The following is a 22,283-nucleotide window of genomic DNA, read 5'->3' as shown; positions in this document are numbered from 1 at the left end:
GAGAGGGCACAGAGTAGCTGCTGCCTCTCCCTGCACTTCACATGTGCAACCTGACTGGGTGGGGTGGGGGTCTCTCCTCCATATGAAAAGCCGGTGGCCACACCCATCTTTAGCATGGCCTGGATCTTTGTTCAAATTCTCCATTAGAGTCATTGCTCTGTTTTAATGAATTCTTTGAGAGCTCCCCATTAACTGTGATGTTAATCGTTCGACCCTAGAGAATATTTAAGGAATACCATAAAAGGGCGTATAAAAAGTCACAGGGTGGGTGCTTATGTGGCTTTTGTTTTTTGTAAATTACATTTAATGAACCTCTTTTTCTCATTAAAATGTATCTTCTAGATTAGGCAAAGACAAAGACACTTTTCCCTCTACTGACGGCAGAGTGTCAGCAGCAGGGGCTCCTTCTTAACCAAGATGGGGGTTTGTAGTGAACCTCTGATATTTATGCCTCTCCTAAAATCATTATCTCTGCCTATTTTATGAGACTCAAGTGGCAGGAGAGGAGATTGCTAGTGTGTCAAGCCTTCATTTTGACTTTGTCTGAGGTTCAAAGAAGTCAGGCGGGTTGACACAGCTTTTGTACAAAAGGTGAAAAATCCATTTAGAGCCTGGGGCCAACTAATAAAATGACAAGGACTTTTGTCTTCCATTCATTTCTGAATCATCCTCTGTTTGACCAAAAGCTTGTCTGCAATACCGAGAATTCACTCTATTCATTCAGATCCTGTTTAGCAATTTTTCATTCATGAAACATTGTGCCGCTCTTCGTTACGCACTGCCTTAAGGACTCAACAAAGCAGTCTTGTGTCTCCGTTTGACCTCGGTATTCACATTCTCGCCATTTTAAAAGCTGTTTCTTTGTGTTGTGCTGATGTCCACCATTCTTCCCCCTTAGACTGCTGCGGCAGTCTGCGAGTGCCTGGAGCTATCTTTGATTACATACTGCTTCAGTTGAACTTGCCGGAGACAGGAGTTCTCATTCAGGGAGATTCTCTTTCACAAGGGAGAGAAAGAGTATATCACTGATGGGAATTAAAAGCCTGAAATACTGTTTGTGCCTAAGCGGGAAAAAAGATAGGAGATTAAATGGTTGGCTCGTCTTCTCTGGGTCATCCGTGTATCAGTACACTTGGGACTACCCTTGAACCTTTATGGAGGTCTAGAAAATGCTAATGGAAAGAGGAGGAAGGCCCACGCCTGTTTCTCACATGATGGATGCCGCTCTTAACATTTTTAATCATGGTGTTTTTCTTACAATGATGGTTATCTTTCTTTAAACTTGCTGGATTTTCAGGCAGCTATAATACGCTGACTTAAGAGACAAACATTTGAAATATTTACCTAAAATGAATGCACAGGTGAAATAACCAAAATGAATGGTTAAGCCATTTAAATACTTAGCAAAAAGTAGCACATAACCAGAATAATGATATATTACTTTTAGCTAATTATGTCAACTGTTCAATCCTTAAGCTAAACAGTTGAAATACTAACCTAAAAGTAATACACAAACAGCAGTATTGTAGTATTTTTTGGATGTTGTTGTACTAACCCACTGATGCCTCAGAGAATATGTTTACTCTATATATACATTAAATGTAGGTTATTATTGGTCCATGTCTGGAAGGGTTGCTCGCTCTAAACTGTACGTAAATCATTTATCCCCCATTCCCCTTTCAATGAAAGACATTTTCACATTCCAGACCTTAAAAATTTAGACAGGCCCACTTTCTGATGTTTAACCTCTTGGAAAAACCATGATTAAGTTAGAAGAAATGTAATCCTTACATCAAAATGATCTTGTAATCAAAGAGCATGTGAGAAGTCACGTGGTGGCTTTTTCCATGGTGACTGCCACACTAGCGATGCTTTGACTGATGTATGACTTGTGAATGTGTTAGATGTTCTATGATAAGACACTCTTCTTTGCTCTTAAATATTCAGCCGTTCCACTGCCAGACATTACTAGCAAGGTGAAAAGATGCTCGTCTGCTAATTAGATGCAATACTTAATTTTCTAATGGGACATCTTGAGAGGTCAAGTAGCCTCTTGTTCCTAGGGAGAATCCCAATGCATTACACATCCCACTGGTGCATTTTAAATACTAACTCTCTGTACTGAGTTACATTCTTGGCACAGAAAAACAACGTGCATGACTCTCATTTAACTGTGTCACGATGGCAAGGTGGTCGCAGTAGAAAAAGCAGCAGTGTTTAATAGTATACTCACAAGCAGCCTGTCTACCAGAGGCTCTTGCCATATAAAGTTCCTTTATTACAGTGGCTGTCTTGTGTGGAGTGAGGACATTCTTAAATTAACTTTGCAGGGTTTAATTTTGAGTAATGAAGATGCCATAACCCATTATGCTGCCATTCATTTCCCCCCCCCCCCCCCACACACACAAGTAAGGGATACAGGAAGAGATGACACATCATTTCCCCATATAATGATACTGATTTCATTTTGTGCAGGGTCTTATCACAGAAAAAAAAAACTGACACTGAAAAAGGAGAGAAATAAAATGTTAGTGTCAGTGCTCCTTTTGGAGGAAATCTCAGGATTACCTGTCTCATGCCACAGCACGCTCAGTCTAAACAGAGCCAACACAAACGGACACACCAAACCAAGAGAATATCACCGCCACCATTTGTCATTTGCTCACACAATAATATCTCCCACTGGGTTTCTAATAATCGTCACCTTTCTGCTCATGGTGCCATTTCCTCTGATATCATGCTTGAATGAATATATTTCTTATTGTCCTCAGTAATGTCTTGTGTTCATTGCATTTTCTTATCTCAGGTCATTACATCTGCAAATATACTTGGTTTTAATATTAACAACTGAACACATAAGAGAAGTCGACTAGGAAGTTAGTTTCTATATGTGATTTTTTTTTTTTTTTTTTTTTTCCTCCAGTTTGTACCGACATCTTTTTCCCTTTCTGCTAAGAAGTTTCTAATGGTCTATAAAACAAAAAACTAGATACACAGCATACTCACAGTGACAGTGTTATCATGCTGATGTTTAACAGGTTTGATATTTATCATGTTAAGCGTTGTGGTTTTGCCATTTAGCATGCTAACATTTGCTAATTGGTAAGAGACTAAAAACTTGTGCAGATGAGTATGTCGCAAAATACATTATTCATGCAGGTATTTGGTAATTAAAGGCTCGGACAAATTAAGAAGCACTATATGGAAAGTAAAGGGTCCCTAACAAAATTAAAATTCATCCTGAGGAAACCATGAATGACTGTGCTTGGGCTGCAAAATGTATGATTTATTTAGTAAAAAGAATTACTGATTAATTTTCTGTACCAATGTTCTGATTTATTAATCATAACAATCGACTACCCGGTTCTAGTCTGCAAAATTCAATGAAATCCATACAATAGTTGCCGAGACATGTCATTCAAAACAGCTACATAAGAGGAAACACCAGGGGATCACCAAAGACAAAAGGCTTCATTGTCGGTGTAACATTTCAAGGCAATCCATAAAATAGTTGTTGAGATATCCAGTTTGGATACACGTGGTAGCACAAACAACCGACATTGCCGCCTGTAGCGCCATGCCGCTAGCGTGGCTAGATATACATTTGAATGGCGTATTTCCAAAATGGTGTGTAGTTTCCACCACTATGGCTTTGTTTGTTTTTACATCACAGAAAATGTCCTTATTTATCGGTGATGCTTTTGTTCTGTTACAACTTATAGCCCTTTATGTACTTCCAGAGGAGCCGTTGCCCCGAGCTCCTGCATTTTTGTCTGACCCTGCAGTTGAAGCAGCTGGTTGTTCCAGAGAACATTCTGAACAGCGTGTTGACTCAGTTTGCTTGAAGGGGGAGTAGTCTGTGCAAAGCAGTCCCATGGAGATTTTTAACCCCCAAACTCACTAGTCCACATCCTAGATATTTTGTAGATATCTGTCAGAGGTGCTCATTGACAGAGTTTCGCGTGAAGGGGGGTTGTTTGTGTGCTGCTCACTATCCGTTAGATCTGCAGGGCTTATTCTGCTCTTGTTCTGGATGTACCACAGAGTGGGAGTGGTTAAAGATGTGCAACGCCAGGCTGGATGGTTAAAAGCACTTACCTTAATGTATGGCTTCTCCTCATGTCATAATGGAAGAAGAAAATGCAATAGCCACTGCTAATGAAATTATCATGCCTTAAAGGACCCGCGTACCCAAGACGACGGTGACATATGTCGAATGACATAAACTGAGAGTGGTTATCTCATCCTAAAGAAACCAAAAGGCACAAACAAAAGCGCAAGATTGGGTTTGTTTTGACATTCCTATCTGTTATGTGTCTTAAGAAAAAGTAGGATCACTTCTAGTGACCTTTCTTTGATAAGATAAATTGTCTTTTGGACACAAGTTCATTTATTTCACATAAATTAACAGTTTATAGAATATACAAATTCATCATACAGAAAAAAACAGCTTGGCGCCATTGGAGTTTACACTAGTAAAACCTTTCAGCCGAATAATGTTAGCGGTTAACCGGCCACGTAAATGTGAACGTCCTGAAGTCGTAGAAAGACTCAGTGGTGTGACAGCGCATGTTAAGCTCCAACCTTTCACAGTACTCCCATCAAAGCAGACCTTGGTCCGTGGGTATTAAATGTGAAACCACGCAGATTTGATATGCAAGCAGGTACATAATCCTTTGTATGTATTATCTGCATTCCATGTATTCCTCCCACCGCTCCCTGCTCTGTTTAGCCAGCAGAGGCTTTAGGACACCCCCCCCCCGGAGCCAGAGGCTAAAGCAGGACACAATCTGAAACCGTCATGCCCTCTTAATACCAACCAGGCTGTTTGGCTTATTGGAATTGGGAGCATTGCCTGCTCTGTTTCACAGTGAAGGGTTAGAAGGTCAGGCCTGTCATTATTTGTGCACAACAGCATACATGAGTCTTTGCTCAACTAATGTGAAAGTATCAGCCTCGCCACGGCAATTACCAGTGATGAAAGCTACACGGGGCCGTCTGCTGAACGAATGAAAATATCTACCTGTTAATATTTTTCTGTTGTTTACAGTGTAACAAGGCATGCATTATTGATACGGCAAAGTAGGTGCTGTGCATTACATTGAGACAATAATACAAGTATTGCACATATTTCCATTATTCATCCATTTTGAGTTGGGGGAAAATATTAGTCCACGGCTCATGCAGCGTCTAATGAAGCACTTTAGGATCGATGAGCGGATGCATTCTTGTTTACCCACATGGAGAAGTGACTTGCTCGGGGCTAGTTCATCCCCACTCTTTCTCCACGGCTCTGGTCAGGGCTGTGTTAGGCTGCCTTTACCTTCAACGGGGGGCTTTGTTGTGGCAGCAGGTTTGATTGGTGTCCTCAGGCACCTGAACCTGTAATATGGTCATACAGATAGTATAATAGTAAACACAAGTGCTCCCCCAGGCCCAACACGCCACAGATGTTCAAAGGATTTCATATCTATGGGGGCAAGGACAGGGGCGGGGCCACTTTTACAGGAAAGGGAGCACTTGTGGTGGAGACAGACATGCAAGTACTCAAACAAAAAGCTTATTGCAGTTGTGCTAACTAGTGGGATGTATATCTGCTAGCTGGGGAGATTTTTCAAAAATAATCTAATTTTACAGAATTTGCTACCAGTATGAGGAAGCTTTTAGTCTGATGGTGCAGTGGGTGTAGTGCTCTGTCTGTTCCCATATATAATATGTCGAGCTTGAGGGTTTGGCATAGGGCTGTAACTACCTATTATTCTCATTACCAATTCAGCTGTCATTTCTGTCAGAAGATTAAGAGGAACAATGTTGCCAGAGCACAGAGTGTCGTGTGCAAATTTGGCCAACAGTCCAAAACCCTAAAGTTGTATAAGAAGCAAGAGTGTTTGACATTTCTACTTTGTAAACGACAAAATGAATCGATTAAGAGCTGAAATGATTAGCGATTTGTCATTCTTCAAATGCCAACCAGTCTCTGGTTTAACTCGATGAGGATTTGCTGCTTTCTCTCTCTCTTTAATATCACAGTGGAATTAATATATGTTGGACTTTTGGTCAGAAAAAACAATATATTTAAAGACACCACCTTGGTCTCTGAGAAAAGCGATGGGCATTTGTTCACCGATCTCTTTCCTAGACCAAACAATTATTCAAACAATCAAATAAAAAAAAAGTATTTTTTTAATCAGAGCAAAATCTTCATTAGTCACCAATGTTGTGCTGAAGGGTTTGTAATGAGCTAGGACTGTGACAAGTGATTAATTTAAAACAAAGCTGTTGATTATCCTTTTACTCTCATACAATACAATTAAATCATTGAAATAGCTAGGTTTGTCTGACAAAGAGCTAAAAGATATCAATTTACAGTTATAGAAAAGAGATAAATCCGTACATTTAAAAGTTGGAATCAGCATTATGTTTGACATTTTTGCTTGATAAATGATGATTGATAAATGAACATATCAACATTTTTAACTATTTATTTTCTGTGGATTGATTAATCATGTCATTGATTGTTCCGGTACCAGTCTGTCTCTCTTTCTCTCTCTTCTGCTGTATGATGTTAGTTCCAAGGACCCTGTAGGCTATTAAAAAAAAAAATGATTACAAGCGATGTCCAATCTATATTCGGACATCCTGGAAGTCAGTCGTGCTCTTGTAGCCTCGGTTGCTTCGGGCTCGCAGGTTTATGGAGTATATGCATAAAACTGATACCTCCCGTCTGATGTGATACCTCTTGAAGAGACCTGCCGAAACGACGAGCACTTTGATGTCTAGAAGGTTGTTTTGAATGTGTCAGGAATATTTTAAAGCTGCCTATTAACACATCTAGCCGCATATGGTGGAGAAAAAAACGCAAAACGGTTATAACAACTTCAAGATTCACTTCATGGACTTATTTATGGGTATCAGTTCAAACTCGTCAGTAATTCAAAGGGCACTATATTCATTAGTGAGGAGCATTACTCACTTTTAGAGGCTCCATCTGGACTATCACACCATCTGCTGCACCTCTTTAACCCTTACATTTATTCTATTAGGCTGTAAACATTTATTTCATTATCAGTGTGACTGCATTTTAAGCCTTAATTGGGTTGAGTCTACTTCCCAGTGATTGCTGGAGGAAAAGGGTCTGTGATTGTAATTACACAGGCTGAAAATAGAGTTTTCGAACAGCAAGTCCTACCCTCTCTGTGCATTCGTCTGTGCCTCACAATCTAAAACTCAGTCTAAACATTTGGAAACCATTGAACCATGTGATCATATACCTGTTATCAAGGCTAAACTCAGATTCAGGCAAGTAAAATGTTGAGAGTCTAGTTGGATAGACTAAAAATCCCATACAACAAACAAGAATCTGAGCTGCAGTTGAATATGTTATTCTCTAGTAAAAACTCTTGTTAGGTGTGCTATATCAGTGCAGCTGAAACGTTGTTAAACACTCGCCAAGAAAAAAATCTTTGGATTTTAAGAGCTCAACTTTAGCCCCTAAAGGAACTCGTAGAAATGTTTAAGTCCCTGAGAGATACACTTTGATTCAAAGCCTCTGTGATTACAGGCAGAGTTGTTGCGTGTGGATGCAAGCTCTTCATCAGGCATGGGCGAGCAGGAGAAATTCAATAATGTTTGTGGGATCCTCCAGCATAACAAAGTTTGAAGCCTCTTTGGCATATGAGAAAGTCATCCCATTTGAATGACTCAGCATAATGAAGCGTAATGAAACGTCTAGATTGACTGGTTTGAAAGTTAATAGGCCCCAGCTTTGATACCCTGTACACAAAAGCAGCAGTTGATATAAAGTCATGAGCAAATTTGATACACATCCTTACTCTGGTGCTTGTATGTATTGAAGTGAAAAGAGTATTGAATATCAGTTCCCTTTCATAGAAGAAAGGCGGATAATTAAATGTCTTTGTTTATATATTAACACAAAGACACAGTATATAGTTGATGCTGCTTTCTCTTTGAAGAGATGGAGATTGTTTTATTCCTACCTGAGAAACACGCTCATCATGGCACAGTAGAGACATGGGAATCCATTAGCTTCCCCTATAGTCTCAGGTACCTACAGGGGATTTGAAAATCAATCTTTTTCACTCATAGCCCAGAGACTTTGGTGGGTTAATGTCGGCTCTTCCGGAAACAGGAAAATGAAGTAATTGCCAAAATGTTAGACACTGCGTTGCATTAGGAAGGGTTAATGGATAAGTAGTAAGCGGTGTGGCTGCGCTTTGTTAATGGCCTAATGTTGCCTTTAATGGCACGTCTTTAATGGGAGTTGTTGGTGGACGCTTTGGAGTCAGGACTGTGAGCTCTCCTATGATCTGCCCCCAAGTCTACCCACAGGCATCTCACAAGCACTTCTCCCCTCCGGTCCCCTGGCCTGCGCCCTTCCAATACATAATTCACGATATAATGGACGTGATTTCTGAGTGCACTTAGCACCCGATCGCTCCAGCAGCAGGCTGCTGTCTTAAGAGCAGTCCCCGCACTTGTGCAGCTCATCTGCTTACGCAATTTATGACATTTTTTAAGAGGGTTTTTACGAAGGCTCGTGTGGTCGAGTGTAAAGAGGAGAACATTTCAAAGACTAATGATCGTGCCACAAGATCAATTTCTAGGAAACCTTATGGCAAGTCATTTAGAGTGATAATCACCCTTCTTGTAATGTGCTTTTATCTTTCCCATCTGTCTCGCTCACAGAAAAATATATCAAAATGACTCTGTGATACTGCCAATAATGTGCAGAGGCAATGACAAAGCATTAGATACTTTTTCACAGATACTCTATATAAAAAAAACAGTGTGGTCTCTCTCCTAACTGTCTATACATATGTTCTTAAGCCTTATAGTAACATTTATATATGCTCCCATTACGTCCAGTACCAACAGAAACTTTTGCCCCTAGATATTAGCTCTCTTCAGTGCTTTGCTGAAGTTTTGCAGAACAATTTAAGCCAAATCAAAGCCAAATTGTCTGCTTTGATTGTGCTGTCTGTATCTTTAGAGTGAGACAGTGATTTAAAAGGAACTTGAACATAATTTATTAAAAACTCTTGACAATGGTGCTCTTTTAAAATCTCATATTAAACTTGCTAATCAAAGGGAAAAATGCAAGAAGTTCTTGATTTTTTTTTTGTGCAAATCTTCCCCTGTATTCTGTAAATCTTTATGTTGCGTCTCTTATCCAGCTTCAAGGCTTGAATGCCAGTCAATGTTAGTTGGTTAAAGTACGTACAGAAAGTGCAGAAATTCAGATTGCATATGTTTTCCGCGTGTTGTTGGCCGTATTAGGGTATCTCCAATGGAGAAGTTAATTGGACATGTTTTCGGCAATCTACCTGGCAGTCTGAGGTCTATTTCGATGCTTGGCAATGTTTTTTTTTCTCATTACCTTGCATAACAAGTCAAACACAGACAACGTGTCATCATGTTGAGATATTTTTCCACTGAAGCCTCAATGAAATGGAAAACTTCACTATCTAATAAATCAACTGGAAACATCCATTTGGGTACCAGTCCTTCAGAATCACATTTTCCCCCCATTATTTAACCCAATGCAGACAATAAAGCCAAAAAGTTACTCGGACAGTGTCCTTAATGGACCGGAATGCAATTTGGTCACAAGACATCCTGTGTTTTGAGCTGCAGAGCAGAACTCACTGCTTCCTTTGGGCTTATTTTTCCAGCGCTATTATTGTCTTCACATACACACAAATGACCCACAGCTGATGCAAAGTGGTTCCACCTGTTGTCTGGGGATTGTCAGCAGGTATTCTGGGAATTGTACGAAATCACATAGGTGAAAGCAAACAAGTTATGATGTGCACTCAAGTCTCTCTCTTGAATTAACTCCTGCTATGCAGACTCATCTCATCTGCCTCTGTCATCACATTTAGATTTAAATATTGCTGAATTGTGATTGACACAGACATATGTGACATCCCATTTTCCATCTAAGCCTCACCAACTTCAAACCGGCGATCAAAACATAGAGGAAAAAAAACTTGTGATATAACCAAAGCTGGATTAACTGTTAAAAAATATAGTTTTCATGTAAGAGCCCATCAGTCATAGCTGATTAAAAAATATGTTTTGAGGCTCTGTAAAACCTGCATTGAACACCAAGGATTTATGATATGAAAGATTTATCCGTAACTATGAGGCATTTCTTTCGGGAGGCAGCCTTCAATTACACAAGTGGCTTGAAACACCTGAAGGCAAAATAAATCCTTTCCTCCTCCTTGAGCCCTTCTCTCCTTCTTCGTCTCAATCCCTGACGAGAGGCGGGAACAGCAACCTGATACCTCAGAGGCAGGTCTGCACAGGTACCGAAGGCCCTCTTCAAGACTAGTCTGAAACCAGAGAAAATGGAGCCAGCATTTTTAGTCAAGAGGCAACAATGAGAAGCCGACAGGTGGGACTGCAGGCAATGCATTAGCCTTGTTCCCGCCTGCTGTTGTCTGTAGGTGTCTGTTGACCACACATGATGCAGCAAATTTTTTTTGGCCTGAGGGGGAGAGAGCTATGTATGTGTTTCTTTAGAAATTCCCACTGGAAACCACATTTTATATCTAGGGAGAGGAGAGTGTAAAGCAGGTTAGGCTATTATTGCTCAGGTATATTAAACTAAAAAGGTGCATGGATACTTCTCTGCACTTCTGCATTCTTATATTTTGTAAAAAAAATAAAAAAAACCCCTCCTACATACACATTAGAGTGTTTGCCTTATTTTCCTGAGTAACAGGCACCATTAGGCAGGAGATCATGGCATTTTGTTTGCAGAACATGAAAACTATAGTTGGTTTGGATGCACAGTGGTCTGAAAATGTGTCCATGCTGCCGGGGTGAAGGAGGGGAGCCATTATGCTTAATACACTCAGACTAATAATATTGTGTGTTGTACATAATTCTCCATATGCTGTCCATTCTTCTCAGCAGCACACAGGTTTGCTTTGCACTGAGGTGACAAACATAGCTCTGCTCTGTGTGAATTGAAAAAATTGAGAGATTGTTATTTATTTTATTCTACTCTGGTTGTCCTGTTTTTGACTAAAAAAAACAAACCAGTCGGAGAGCTGAAATGATAAGTAGGTTTATTGATTGATGATGACTATTTGATTTCAAGCAAAACTCCAACCATTCTCTTTATTTTCTGCTCATCACCTCAATATATTTGATCTTGGACTGATGAACAAACAGCTTGGATTCATTTTGATGTTCATCATCTAGTCTAATTTCACATTTGAATATTTTTTATTGCATGGCTATGCATCAAAACAGCGTTTTATTAATGTCAGAAAATATCACACTCTTTTACGCCATAAAACAAATAAATATGTTAGACTCAATGTTTCTTATGAAACTTGTAGATAAGAATCTCCAGGAGTTTGATAACTTATTTAAAACACACATAAAAAATGAAAATGGTTCAACTGGACAGCAGATTGAGCCTGTGGGTAACATTGCAGAAAATGAAACCTTTGTCCCAAGTGTTTCTGTCCATAAAGGGACTTCTTTTCAGATTGATTCTCTCTGAAAGACCTTTACACCCTTCTTAAGGTCAAAGAGGTGCAGGGAGACATCTTTAGGGTGTTGGATAGCTTTCTGTGCCCTGAAACAGATGGTGTTGCAGAAAAAGGGGGTCGTAAAATGGCGTGAAATCTCTGCATCAAAGAATGCGGCTTTTGTCAACCCTAAAGTACTTACACATACTCATGTCTACAGTATTTAGGCGGCTTTAACAACATCAACACTAGAGCTGAAAAATATTTCAATAATTATTCAGCAACTCTTTTCTTTTAATCATTAAATCATTGCAGTCATTTATCCAGCAAAAATGTGCTTTTCTAGAAAGTGATGCATTGCTGCTTTTCTTTGTCTTTGGTGATAGTAAACTGAATCCTTTTGTGTTTTGGACTGTTGATTTCTCAAAACAAAGAGATTTCTTTGGTATTTTTTATAGACAAAACAATTAATTGAGAAAATAAACAGCAGATTTATGAATAAGAATTGCTTGTTACGGCTCAGAAGGTCTGACTAAATCCCCGGATGTATTTATTGGATTATAAGACTAGACTAGTTACCACAATGTGGAAACAGAACAGCCATAGCAGCTCCTTGAGGTTCAACCCTGGCACGGCTTTGCTTTGAGCTTTAGGCTGTCATTAGATGAAAAGTTAAGGGATCATCAAAGTCATTAGGATTCATTGTGTAGGAAACATGACTGTCTTTGCAAAGTTTTGTGCCAATCCATCCAATAGTCGTCAAGATTTACTTAAAAGGCACGAATGTCAACCTCATGGTGGCGCTAGAGGAAATATCAGGGTTATACCAAAGTCGGTAGGATTCATCATCTGGGGACCATGAATGTTTGTACAAAATTTCAATGCAACCCATCAAACAACCAATTTACCAACAGACTAGCATTGTCCTCCCATGAGCCATGCTGCTAGCATCGCTAACAATGTTTGCAGCCTACCCAGACCACTCCTTTTCAAAAATTGAGTCGCTCAGCTGTGGGCATTAGTATTTTTTGCCGAACAGCTCTCGACAGTCGGGTAAAAAAATACAAGCTGATGCTTTTAGATTTACGCCATAAAAACACTGACAGGCAATTACAGTAGTCAGGAAAAGCTAAATTATAGAGCCCACAATGTTGACGTTTGGAATGGTGCCTCCGTGGTTCAGCCTGCAACATAAAGAGAAACTGTGTGAAAGGAATGTTGTGCAAGTGTGCTGTCAGTTATCCATCAGTGACATGATTACACCCCGAGAGAGAGAGAGAGAGAGAGAGAGAGAGAGAGAGAGAGAGAGAGAGGGAGACTTACAGAGATAGTGAGGATGTAGCTGGGTATTTTTTTTGTCAAAATCTTCTTCAGCAAGCTGGTCTGGACCACTTCCTCAGCATGAACTGGTACTGTAACACAATTCAAATACAGTCATGTGCTTTTCATAGTAAAATATGAACTAAGGGTGTGAGCTGACTAAACAGCAGCCTTTAGAGCTCATATATTAGCCTATTAAATGGCTACAAGGACAATTTGGTGAACCTGCTGGTAGACGGAGCAATTTTTCGAAACATTGTGCAGCTTTAAATTTGACAGCAGTCCCTCTGTTTTTCTTGACAGCAAATAATGAGAGATCGAGCTTATTAAATCTCTGATCTCTCCTCGTTTCAGCACTTGTTAAATTATTAAAGAAAAGACAAGGACCAGAAGAAGAATGTCACGTAGGGTTAGCTGTTCTTTGATTTCTTGCTCTTTAGGCAAGCACCATTCACTATAAGAATCTCGCCTTTCCTCAAGTATTATTGATCTAGTTGAAGTGGTTCTGTCTGCTCCCTCACCGCTGAACCGCTTCTGAAGCGAGGCTATTTGCCATCAAGTCTTTGTGGACATGCGCCATGGGATCACCATTCACTGCACAATCCTCATTTTCAGCACTTAATAAGTTTGGGCCCCCGTTTTCTTTTGGATGTTGCAGCTGAACGATGTGCGCACACACACAGGCACACACACACACACAAATGGGAGGGCGTAAGGTAGCAAAACAGGGATACAGAGACTAGTGGGGTAGGTAGCTGATTTCCCTGGCGAGCTTTATATCTGAGCTGTCGTCACCTGTCTCTTCTCAGAGATAGAAGCGCCTTAATCAGGAACATGAAAGTGTCTCCTGTGGTGCTGCCTCCTGTCTCTTGTCACTCGCCTGTTACTTGATTTACCCCCCACCCAAATATTAGCTATTATTTCTGTCCAGTATGAGAACTCCTCTTTCCAAAGTATAGAGAAATTCACATCAAACGTAGCTATTTTGGGTTCAAAGAACTTAAGTGCCAATAAATGATTTGTAAAGACAGAGATGTAGTGCACTGGAAAATAGTGCTGCTTAACACTGATCTGCTGCTTGGAGACCCAGAATCTTCTTCATTTTAATAAACGTACTTATCATTGTTTTATCAGCTTGATTCTTCATTACGTTTAATCATTTTATATGAATTGTTTCAAAAGTCTGCAAAAAACAAAGATGCATTACTTCAGTTTGGAGTCTCTGAAACCCCAGCTTTAAAACATGTTTAAATACAAATGGTTTTCATATGATCTGTATCTGTGATTAGCTTTAATGGTTTTTACACAGAAATATTACAACCAAATCTCAAATAAGCATATTTCTTCTATTGGGAGTTTTTTTAACTGTATTTTCATCATCCTTCTCCAATAGAATTGTAATATTACAATGAATGATGACATACTGTTAATGTCCTTGTCTGTGAATGAATTTAAATTTGAAAGTTAATACAGTTAAATAAAATGCATAACAATGCTTTACATCATCAAATGTGCAAGGCCAGTTTTTGGCAAAGATTTAGTTAACACCATTTCAATGTGATTCTACAAAGTGGGTTTTAGGTCAGAAGACAAGAAAGAAATAACCTTAACCTCTAAGACAATCGCAACAAAACATAATGGTTAGACTTTGTATCCATTGCTCCCTCATCATAGACAACTTTTAGAAGTGATGATTTTTTGTATGCTTAGTTTGCGTGCATGCGTTTGTCAATGTGGAGTCACACTGTTCACCTACTTTTGTGGCAAAGGATTACCTTATCTCAGTAAGCAGCAGGAGCTTTGTCTTCTGTAACTCAACATGTGCGATTTACTCTCATTGTGTAACAGTGTAATCTGCACAGATAAAGCCTTTTCCTTCATACAGACTCTTAAAAATTTCTCAGTGAGGCTGAACACAGCTTTATTTGAATATTCAAAACTGCCTATTTGAATTTGAAATGTAAAGAGTCTATTATACTGGGAGTGCGATAACCTCTCCAACCCTGCAGCGCTTGCAATGTAACCCGTATATAACTGACTCTTGTTACTTTACAACAGTAAGAATCAGCAGGTTGTGCAGGACTCTCTCCTGAGAAGTTTGAGGCTCAACACTGGGAAAACAGGTGGACTCGGATGTCAACTACTTTCTAAAAGTTTGGATGGTTCCTCGGCCATTAGAGTATTCTGGCATACCCGGGTGTAACACCTAATCTATATTGACAGATTATTTTTGGCACTGTAAAGGCACTCCAGATTTGAAATGTAGCAGGTTATTATTGGATTTGACATATATATGCAAAACATGTGTCCATGTCCTGCACAGGGAGCTCATTAATTCAACCTCCTAATAGATTCACAATGTCTCTTATTTTCCGCCCAGCGTGTGCAATCTTTTACGCCTCGACCAGAACCCTGCATGTGAAGCTAAAGCACATTCAAGCATGAAAGTCAGTTTCATTAGATTTACATTAGGAACACAAAACAAGGGAGTGTTGGACGGCTACATTAGCATACAGTGTTTGCACCAGTAACCTGCATTGCCATTTCAGGTGGATGGGACTGATGCACACCCAGTTGCCAATAACTTGATGTGAGCCAGACTCTGTGAAATAAAGACACAAATTTACAGCCCATTAGCTGCCCCGTATACAATTCTATAGATTTCATGAAATGATTAAGAAAAGAGCTATTATGGCAAACTCAATGCGTGAGTGTGGAAAATGTGCTTAAGTCGGGAAATGTAAGCAAAATCACTTATTGAGACTGATCAATGAATGTCTTGATTCAAAAGAAGCTTGTAATCCTTTGAAATCACTTTATGATGCGAAAGGAACAGGTTGTAGGTGTGGCAAATCATGGATAATAAGAGGAATCAATGCAGGAGACAGTTTTAATTGTACTGCAGTTGACAAGTGACAGAGCTTATCCCTGTGTTTGGTGAAGAATTCCTGGTAAAACTGTCAGCAGTTGAAATGTGGTGAGGTTTGTTTTTATCCCTTGCTGCCACTATTAAATGTCGCTGAGCCTTATTTAAATGCAGGAATTGTATCTATGTGGCTGACGTGCTGCAGTATCAGTCTTATTTTTTTATTTTTTTTATTGTGTGTGTTACATTGCTTCGGTGCTCACAGTTAGAGCTTTAAAAAAAACTGATTATAGTCATCACCACAGCTTTAGCTCATGCATGTTTAAATCCCTGCTGTTCTATTCTGTGTATATTTTTGTTTCCTGGTCTCTGTATTGGTAATTCCTGATGTTTTAGCATCCATTAATCTAGCTTGAAATGGATGGCATAATGAATTAGCAGTGAATTATCCACTTTTCATGTTTTGAACAAAATAAAAAAAGATTTTTGAACGTGGCATACAACTTGTGAATGTGAATGAAGCAGCCAGTGGTAGGTTTAGCTGTTGTGGATATTTAGGGGGAAGGATTTTTTGGACATACACCTTTTTCTCTTTTTTTTTTATTATTATAATATATATGATTATACTGTCAGGAGACTGCTAGCTTAGTTTAGCATAAATACTGTCAATATTAAAACAACCAGCCTGGTCTGGAAAATTCACATTTGTTTAGTTTTTACATGTTTTGTACAGATTAAACAAATGAGATATAACACAATTTATAGGTGAGCTTTAGAGGTGCTGGCAGGTGCATCTTGTCACCTTTGCACAGAGCTAGGCTAGCTGTTTTCCCTGTTTCCAGTCTTTAAGCTAGGCTAAGCTAACCGGCTGCTGGCTGTAGCTTCAAATTTACCAGACATTCAAGTGATATCAATCATCTCATCTTTTTCTCCCCAAGAGAAATGAGTATATTTCCCAAATGCAGAACTATTCCTTTTAAACTGAGATTAGTGGCCACAGGGCAGGGCAGTCACATCAGTTACAAAACAGGCAGGAAACATCTTAAAAGAAAATGCAATAGAGCTAAACATAAAGCAGGACATGGCCTTTAGAAAATAACATTATTCAATTGTCTGTTGTTTGTCATCTGCTTGCTGTATTGGCTTTCCTGACAGGCTTTAGTGACTCTGGTTAGTTCAGCATCAGACTCAGGGTTGTTTCAAAGCTGACACCTCATAAAGATGAGTGACAAGTGTCGGTAGTGGGAAGTTGTTCAGTGTCAGGAGGACGGCAGACTGTGTTTAGTTGAGGCTAACTGTTTCATATTGTTGTGTATCTTTAGAAAGGCAACACATTATGAGAGTACCAGCCATTTAGGAACTCATCCTATTGTCGTGATGTGAAAATGACACTTGACTAGACGGGCTTAACTTGTAGGAAAACAAACAGACAGAGTAGGATGCAAACGTTTGGGCTTATCCTGACATCACAAGCAATTGTGCAGTTTTGCCTTAAGGGTCCCAGTTGTGACTCCGTCCTGATGGAGACAATGGTAACCATAGTAAAAGTATTTACCTCGATTCAAATGGGATTCAAATGAGTATCACGCACACCTCAAATGTATTTACCGCACCATCTTTGCACCACTCTGAGGGAACTTTTAAATGCCTGAGGAGCTAGGAGGCAAATGGAGACCAAAACTTTAGTTGCAGTGCAGAAATGACATTACAGTTTGCAGCAGTTTTGTTGTGCGTGAATATAATCACACAATTTCAGGGTTGAATGCACACAGAATGTTTGAGTGCCGTCATTGTTTTGCACTTTTCCTGTGAAATCGACGAACATTATTTGACACCGATTCAACAGATGGATTATGGGTTTGGCCACTGCTTTGTTCTCTTACACTTTACTGAACAGCTGATGAGCTGTTTTGGATTTTAGCTGTCAGGTTTTCGTCTCCACCCGCCCACTCGTGCGTAAACGTAGCCTGAACCCAGAGATATCTGAAATGTGAATCTGAATACCAAAAACGGAGTAGCACCTCATTTTCAGTCGGGCCATGGCAGCCCCTTCTTCCCTGGAGCCCTCTGGCTCTGACCCTTCATCGCAGCCCATTGAGACTCTTCTGCTGCCACCCTCCTCCCATCCCCCCTCTCAAGCACTTTGTCTCCATAGTGATGTTTTGAAAGAAATTTAGGGCAGGCAAGGTTTTGTTGTTTTTTTTTTTTTTTTTTTTTTTTACCAAGGGGGTTGTAAAATAAGCAGAACTCCATCGAAACTGCTGTTCTTAGTGTATGTAGGGGAACACTAAGTGGTATTGATAAATGTCAGTCAAATATGTGCAGAAAGAGGGGACATCTAAAGCATTCAGAATAATAACTGATTTCAATTTTCTGTCAAGAAATGTCATGCTGTGTTGGAGCTGACCCTTCTGAAAAAGTAATTGTAAATTGTTTCTCTTCTTTTCTCTTTCGCAGTCAGCGGTTTGGAGACTGTTTTCGGCCTGTATGGGGAAACATTAGAGATCCCCTGCAACAATGGAGCCCTGAAAACCGAGGACATCCTGATCACTAAATGGAAATATGTAAGTCAAACAGTGAAGGTCAATAGATTCAAAATGGTGATCCCCGTCTGACACCCACTTATCATGTCTGAACCACGCCCAGTCTGAGTGGCAATGTGCATTAGGCCGCGCATCTGTCCCTCCACATGACACTGTATGAACAGAGGGCGAGGAACAAAACACTGTGTGCTTTTTATTTGAACTGGAAGTCAATGCCATATGTGACAGACACGTATCAAGTGCACTCTGCTCTGCCCTCTAGGACAAAGGAGAGGGACTTACGGGAGACCTGCTGGTCAAGATGAATAAACAGAATGTTTCAATCAGCGCTACGGATGAATACAAGAGTCGCATTAGCTTGGCTGCAAACTTCAGCCTGCTGATCTCTGCAGCCAAGCTGACTGACCAGCGCACTTTCACCTGCATGGTGGCTGTTGCAGACATCAAAGAATACCCAGTTACTGTGGTGATCTACAGTGAGTACAAGCTGGCATGCGTCTAATATAACTTTCCTTTTTTCTAATAACTTCAGTTAAAGTGCTGTAATGACTGACATGCAGCACACAAATCCCCCACACCAACACTCTGTTCATTAATTCAACTTTTTTTTAATGTATTGTAGAGACGGCGACAGGCCTGGAGATTTCTGACAAAGCCAAAGAACTGGAGATTGGCAAACTAACTAAGGTGGGTTTTTAATGATAAACATTGCTTATACATACATTATCTTATGCAGTAAACCATCAAGGGAAATCCTTCAATTGAGCTAAGGTAACTTTAGGCATAGCAGAGACCATGCTACTACAGTAATGACTTCTTTGAAGTGATTCTCATGAATTACTAAAGAGCAGAATATCCTCTACTGCAATTAGAATACCCAAAGGATCTGAGGGGCTTTAGAAATGCTTAGGGCATTTCATGGTCAGAAAGGCTCTGAAAAAGCCAATTTGCACAAATGTTTGGTCATTTAAAAATATGCAGATTTACTCACATTCATGAAATGGTTATTTTTTTCAATACTTTCTTTCCAAGTGCAGTCTTTTGCTATTTTCTTTCAAATATATTTTTTGTTTTTGTTCCACAGCTCGGGACGTGTGTTGCAAAAGACTCCAATCCAGCTGTAAATATCACATGGCTGAAGAACAATGTGCCTCTGGTGGCTGATGGGAAAGGTGTGTATTCTTCGTTCTGTTGGATGATTATAAATGATAACAAAACAGCTCTTTGGAGTGCTGACATTTATAAATGTTACCTACACAGATGTATTTATTCTCTCTGACTGGGACAGTAAATTATCCTTCAGTGATGAATTGTGCTGCACTCGCTGACTCACCGAATGCAGTGTTTTGGTCTTGATACCATGTTTTACTTTTTAGAGTTTTTTTAGACAGAGTTGTTTGTTTTCTGTCTAGGGATTTCCATCGAAGCATCGGTGCTGGTGGACCCTGTTACTGGCCTTTCAACTACTTCTTCCATACTGGAGTACTCAGCCGAGAAGGAAGACACGGACGCTGAGTTCACCTGCAGCACTCAGAACACTGTGGGCCCGGAGCTGGTGTCCTCTCCTGCGACCTTCACAATCACCTGTGAGTCCTCGAACCCCGCTAACAACCTTCACTGGACAGACTTGCTAAACTGCATCAGCTTCTGTTTGCGGACGAGCTGTTGTCAGACTAACTTCTGTACAATATGAAAGACCAAAATTCTAGTTGATGATATTTCTGTCAGTAACATCGCCTCAGACTAGTCAACGCTCTGCCCTATATTTACCTCTCCAAAGTAAAATATATTTTTTAAATTGTTGCAGGATTTAAAAAAACCTGCTCACAGAGTTATAGTAATATTTAATCTTAAATTACATCATGTGTCAAGGTGTGGTGGGTAGTTTTTGTTACAGATCAGGATCCACATTTTCAAGGATTTCTTTAAGGATTAGTTCAACATTTTGAGTACTTATTCTCTTTCTTGCTGAGAGCCAGATAAGACAATCAATACTGTTCTCATGGCAGCACTGTAAATAATAAGCTACATCCAGCAGCTGGTTAATTTAGCTTGAGATAGAGACTGGAAACAGGGAAAAAGAGGGAATCAACTAGCCTGGCAAGGTCTATATGTACGAAACTTTTTTTGTACAAATTAAACAAACAAGATACTATGTGTTAATTAGCTTTAGAGGTAGCGGTAGAAGGATGGTTTACCCTTGCAGAAAAGCCAGGCTGGATTTTCCCCCTGTTTCCGGTCTTTATGCTGAGCGAAACTGACCGTCTCCTGAAGTAGCTTCATATTTAATAGACATTTATAAGAGTGGTATTGATCCTCTGATCCAATTCTTTGCAAGAAAGTGAATAAGCGTATTTAAGCATATTTTCCTCCCTTATGTTGGTATGTCCATCTTAATTATAAAAACAACCCAAATTGTATATCGGCTTTAGTATTTTGGTAGAGAAACAAGTGCAGACTAGAATTTTATAAATATTTTCTATTTTTAATACAGAATTTTTTTTTGTTGTGGAGACTTAAAGCAAGTGGTTTCTGACTGAATGCATTCCAGTCTTGCTGTTGAAAGGTTAGGAGAACAAGGCTGCAGCAGGGGGTTTCTCTACTTGTAGAAAATCACTCACAATAATTTCATACCAGGTTGATCTGTTTAAGAATTTTTCTTGGTAGTAGTATCCATGCTTTTCCCCCCTCAGTATAATATAATTTATTCACAGATAAAAAAGTTAAATATTGACTAGCGAAACACTGTTTTCAGAACAAAGCTTCAATTATTTAAGGGGTAATGTTTCTGTTCAGTATAATGTGATTTTTATATATTTTTGGCGAGTAGACTGCTTGCAAACATCACTTAATATGACATGATGTGAATTTAAAAACAGTAGCCTGCCTATATAAGGGAGGTCAAGTTTCTTCAACATCACACACATTGTCTCTTCAGGACTAGACTACATCAGCAGCAGCTCCTGACCCATAAGCTCTAAACAAACACTGAGAAAATCTCTTTTATAAACCCCAGCTATAACCAGTGGAGACAGGCTGCCTGTGTTATTTTCCAGACTTTAGACTACATTAACAGTGTTTTATGTCATTCTTTTGCTTCCAGCCAAGAAAGACAACAGTAGCAGTACCTTTAATGGTGACAGTTGAAAAATGAGGTGTGGATTCTGTAGCTCTGTAGTGGGATTTAAACCAAACTCAGCATCAAATATTGAAGTTATCTGCTCAACCTGGCTTTTTAAAGTAAAACTTATCTGTTCGGAACACTTTCTTACAAGACATTTGAAGAGTTTCTTCTTAGATGGGGCTGAAATATTGAGCTATGAAAGGATTGTTTGGTCTAATGCCTCAGAATATGACTGCAATCCAACCATCTCCTCATCTGCAGTTTTAAGTTGGTCATAACCAATACTGAGGCACAAAGCTAGACCTCTCTGTAGTGTGCTGACAGTCTATCTCTGCAGTCCCTGGGTTCAGATGTTGGGGGCACGCGCTTTACTTAATACGCCCTCCACCCTCACATACTGTACATCCCCTCTCTAACTGTCCGTCTCCTTTTTTCCCGCGCAGACTCCCCAGAGAACATCGTCCTTCAGGTAACTGCTAAGGACCCCCTTGTAGAAGGCGACAACGTGACTCTGAAGTGTGTGGCAGACGGTAACCCACCTCCTACCGCCTTTAACTTCCACCTTAAGGTACACATGCCCAGCAATATCTCATTGAGACGCTCATAAATGTATTCCATTCATGCTTGTGTATTGTGTTGTTTTTCTTCAATAAGTCATTAGAAACTAACCGCCCATCATTGTTTGATTGTATGTCTTTTAAGGGAGAGTTGGTGAAAGTGGAAAATGCAGATACTTACACCATCACGGATGTCTCGCGTGACTCCACTGGTGAATACAAATGCTCCCTTGTTGACGACCCGACAATGGAAGCAACTAAGAACATCACAGTCAGCTGTAAGAGACCAAAACATGTTGTATTTATTCAAAAGTGGAAATTACTGCAATTTTTTCCACACGCCAGCGTAATGGTCAGCGTAAT

The 22,283-nt window shown here is 39.7% G+C and overlaps 1 protein-coding gene across 2 annotated transcripts in view; it reads left to right on the top strand.

The window, feature by feature from the left end:
- Positions 1–22,283, top strand: part of LOC129109813 (CD166 antigen homolog) — a 34,705-nt gene that overhangs the window by 5,185 nt on the left and 7,237 nt on the right. For both annotated transcript variants that reach the window (XM_054622062.1, XM_054621990.1), the window contains exons 2-8: positions 18,154–18,260; positions 18,502–18,715; positions 18,862–18,926; positions 19,324–19,411; positions 19,652–19,825; positions 21,807–21,931; positions 22,066–22,198. In XM_054622062.1, the coding sequence (XP_054478037.1) occupies positions 18,154–18,260; positions 18,502–18,715; positions 18,862–18,926; positions 19,324–19,411; positions 19,652–19,825; positions 21,807–21,931; positions 22,066–22,198 (906 nt within the window). The remainder of the gene's footprint in view (positions 1–18,153; positions 18,261–18,501; positions 18,716–18,861; positions 18,927–19,323; positions 19,412–19,651; positions 19,826–21,806; positions 21,932–22,065; positions 22,199–22,283) is intronic.

This window comes from Anoplopoma fimbria, chromosome 1, assembly GCF_027596085.1.
Source record: "Anoplopoma fimbria isolate UVic2021 breed Golden Eagle Sablefish chromosome 1, Afim_UVic_2022, whole genome shotgun sequence".
NCBI classification, from domain to species: domain Eukaryota; kingdom Metazoa; phylum Chordata; class Actinopteri; order Perciformes; family Anoplopomatidae; genus Anoplopoma; species Anoplopoma fimbria.
The sequence above is the reverse complement of the archived record's forward strand: the minus strand, read 5'-3'. Positions and strand labels throughout refer to the sequence as shown.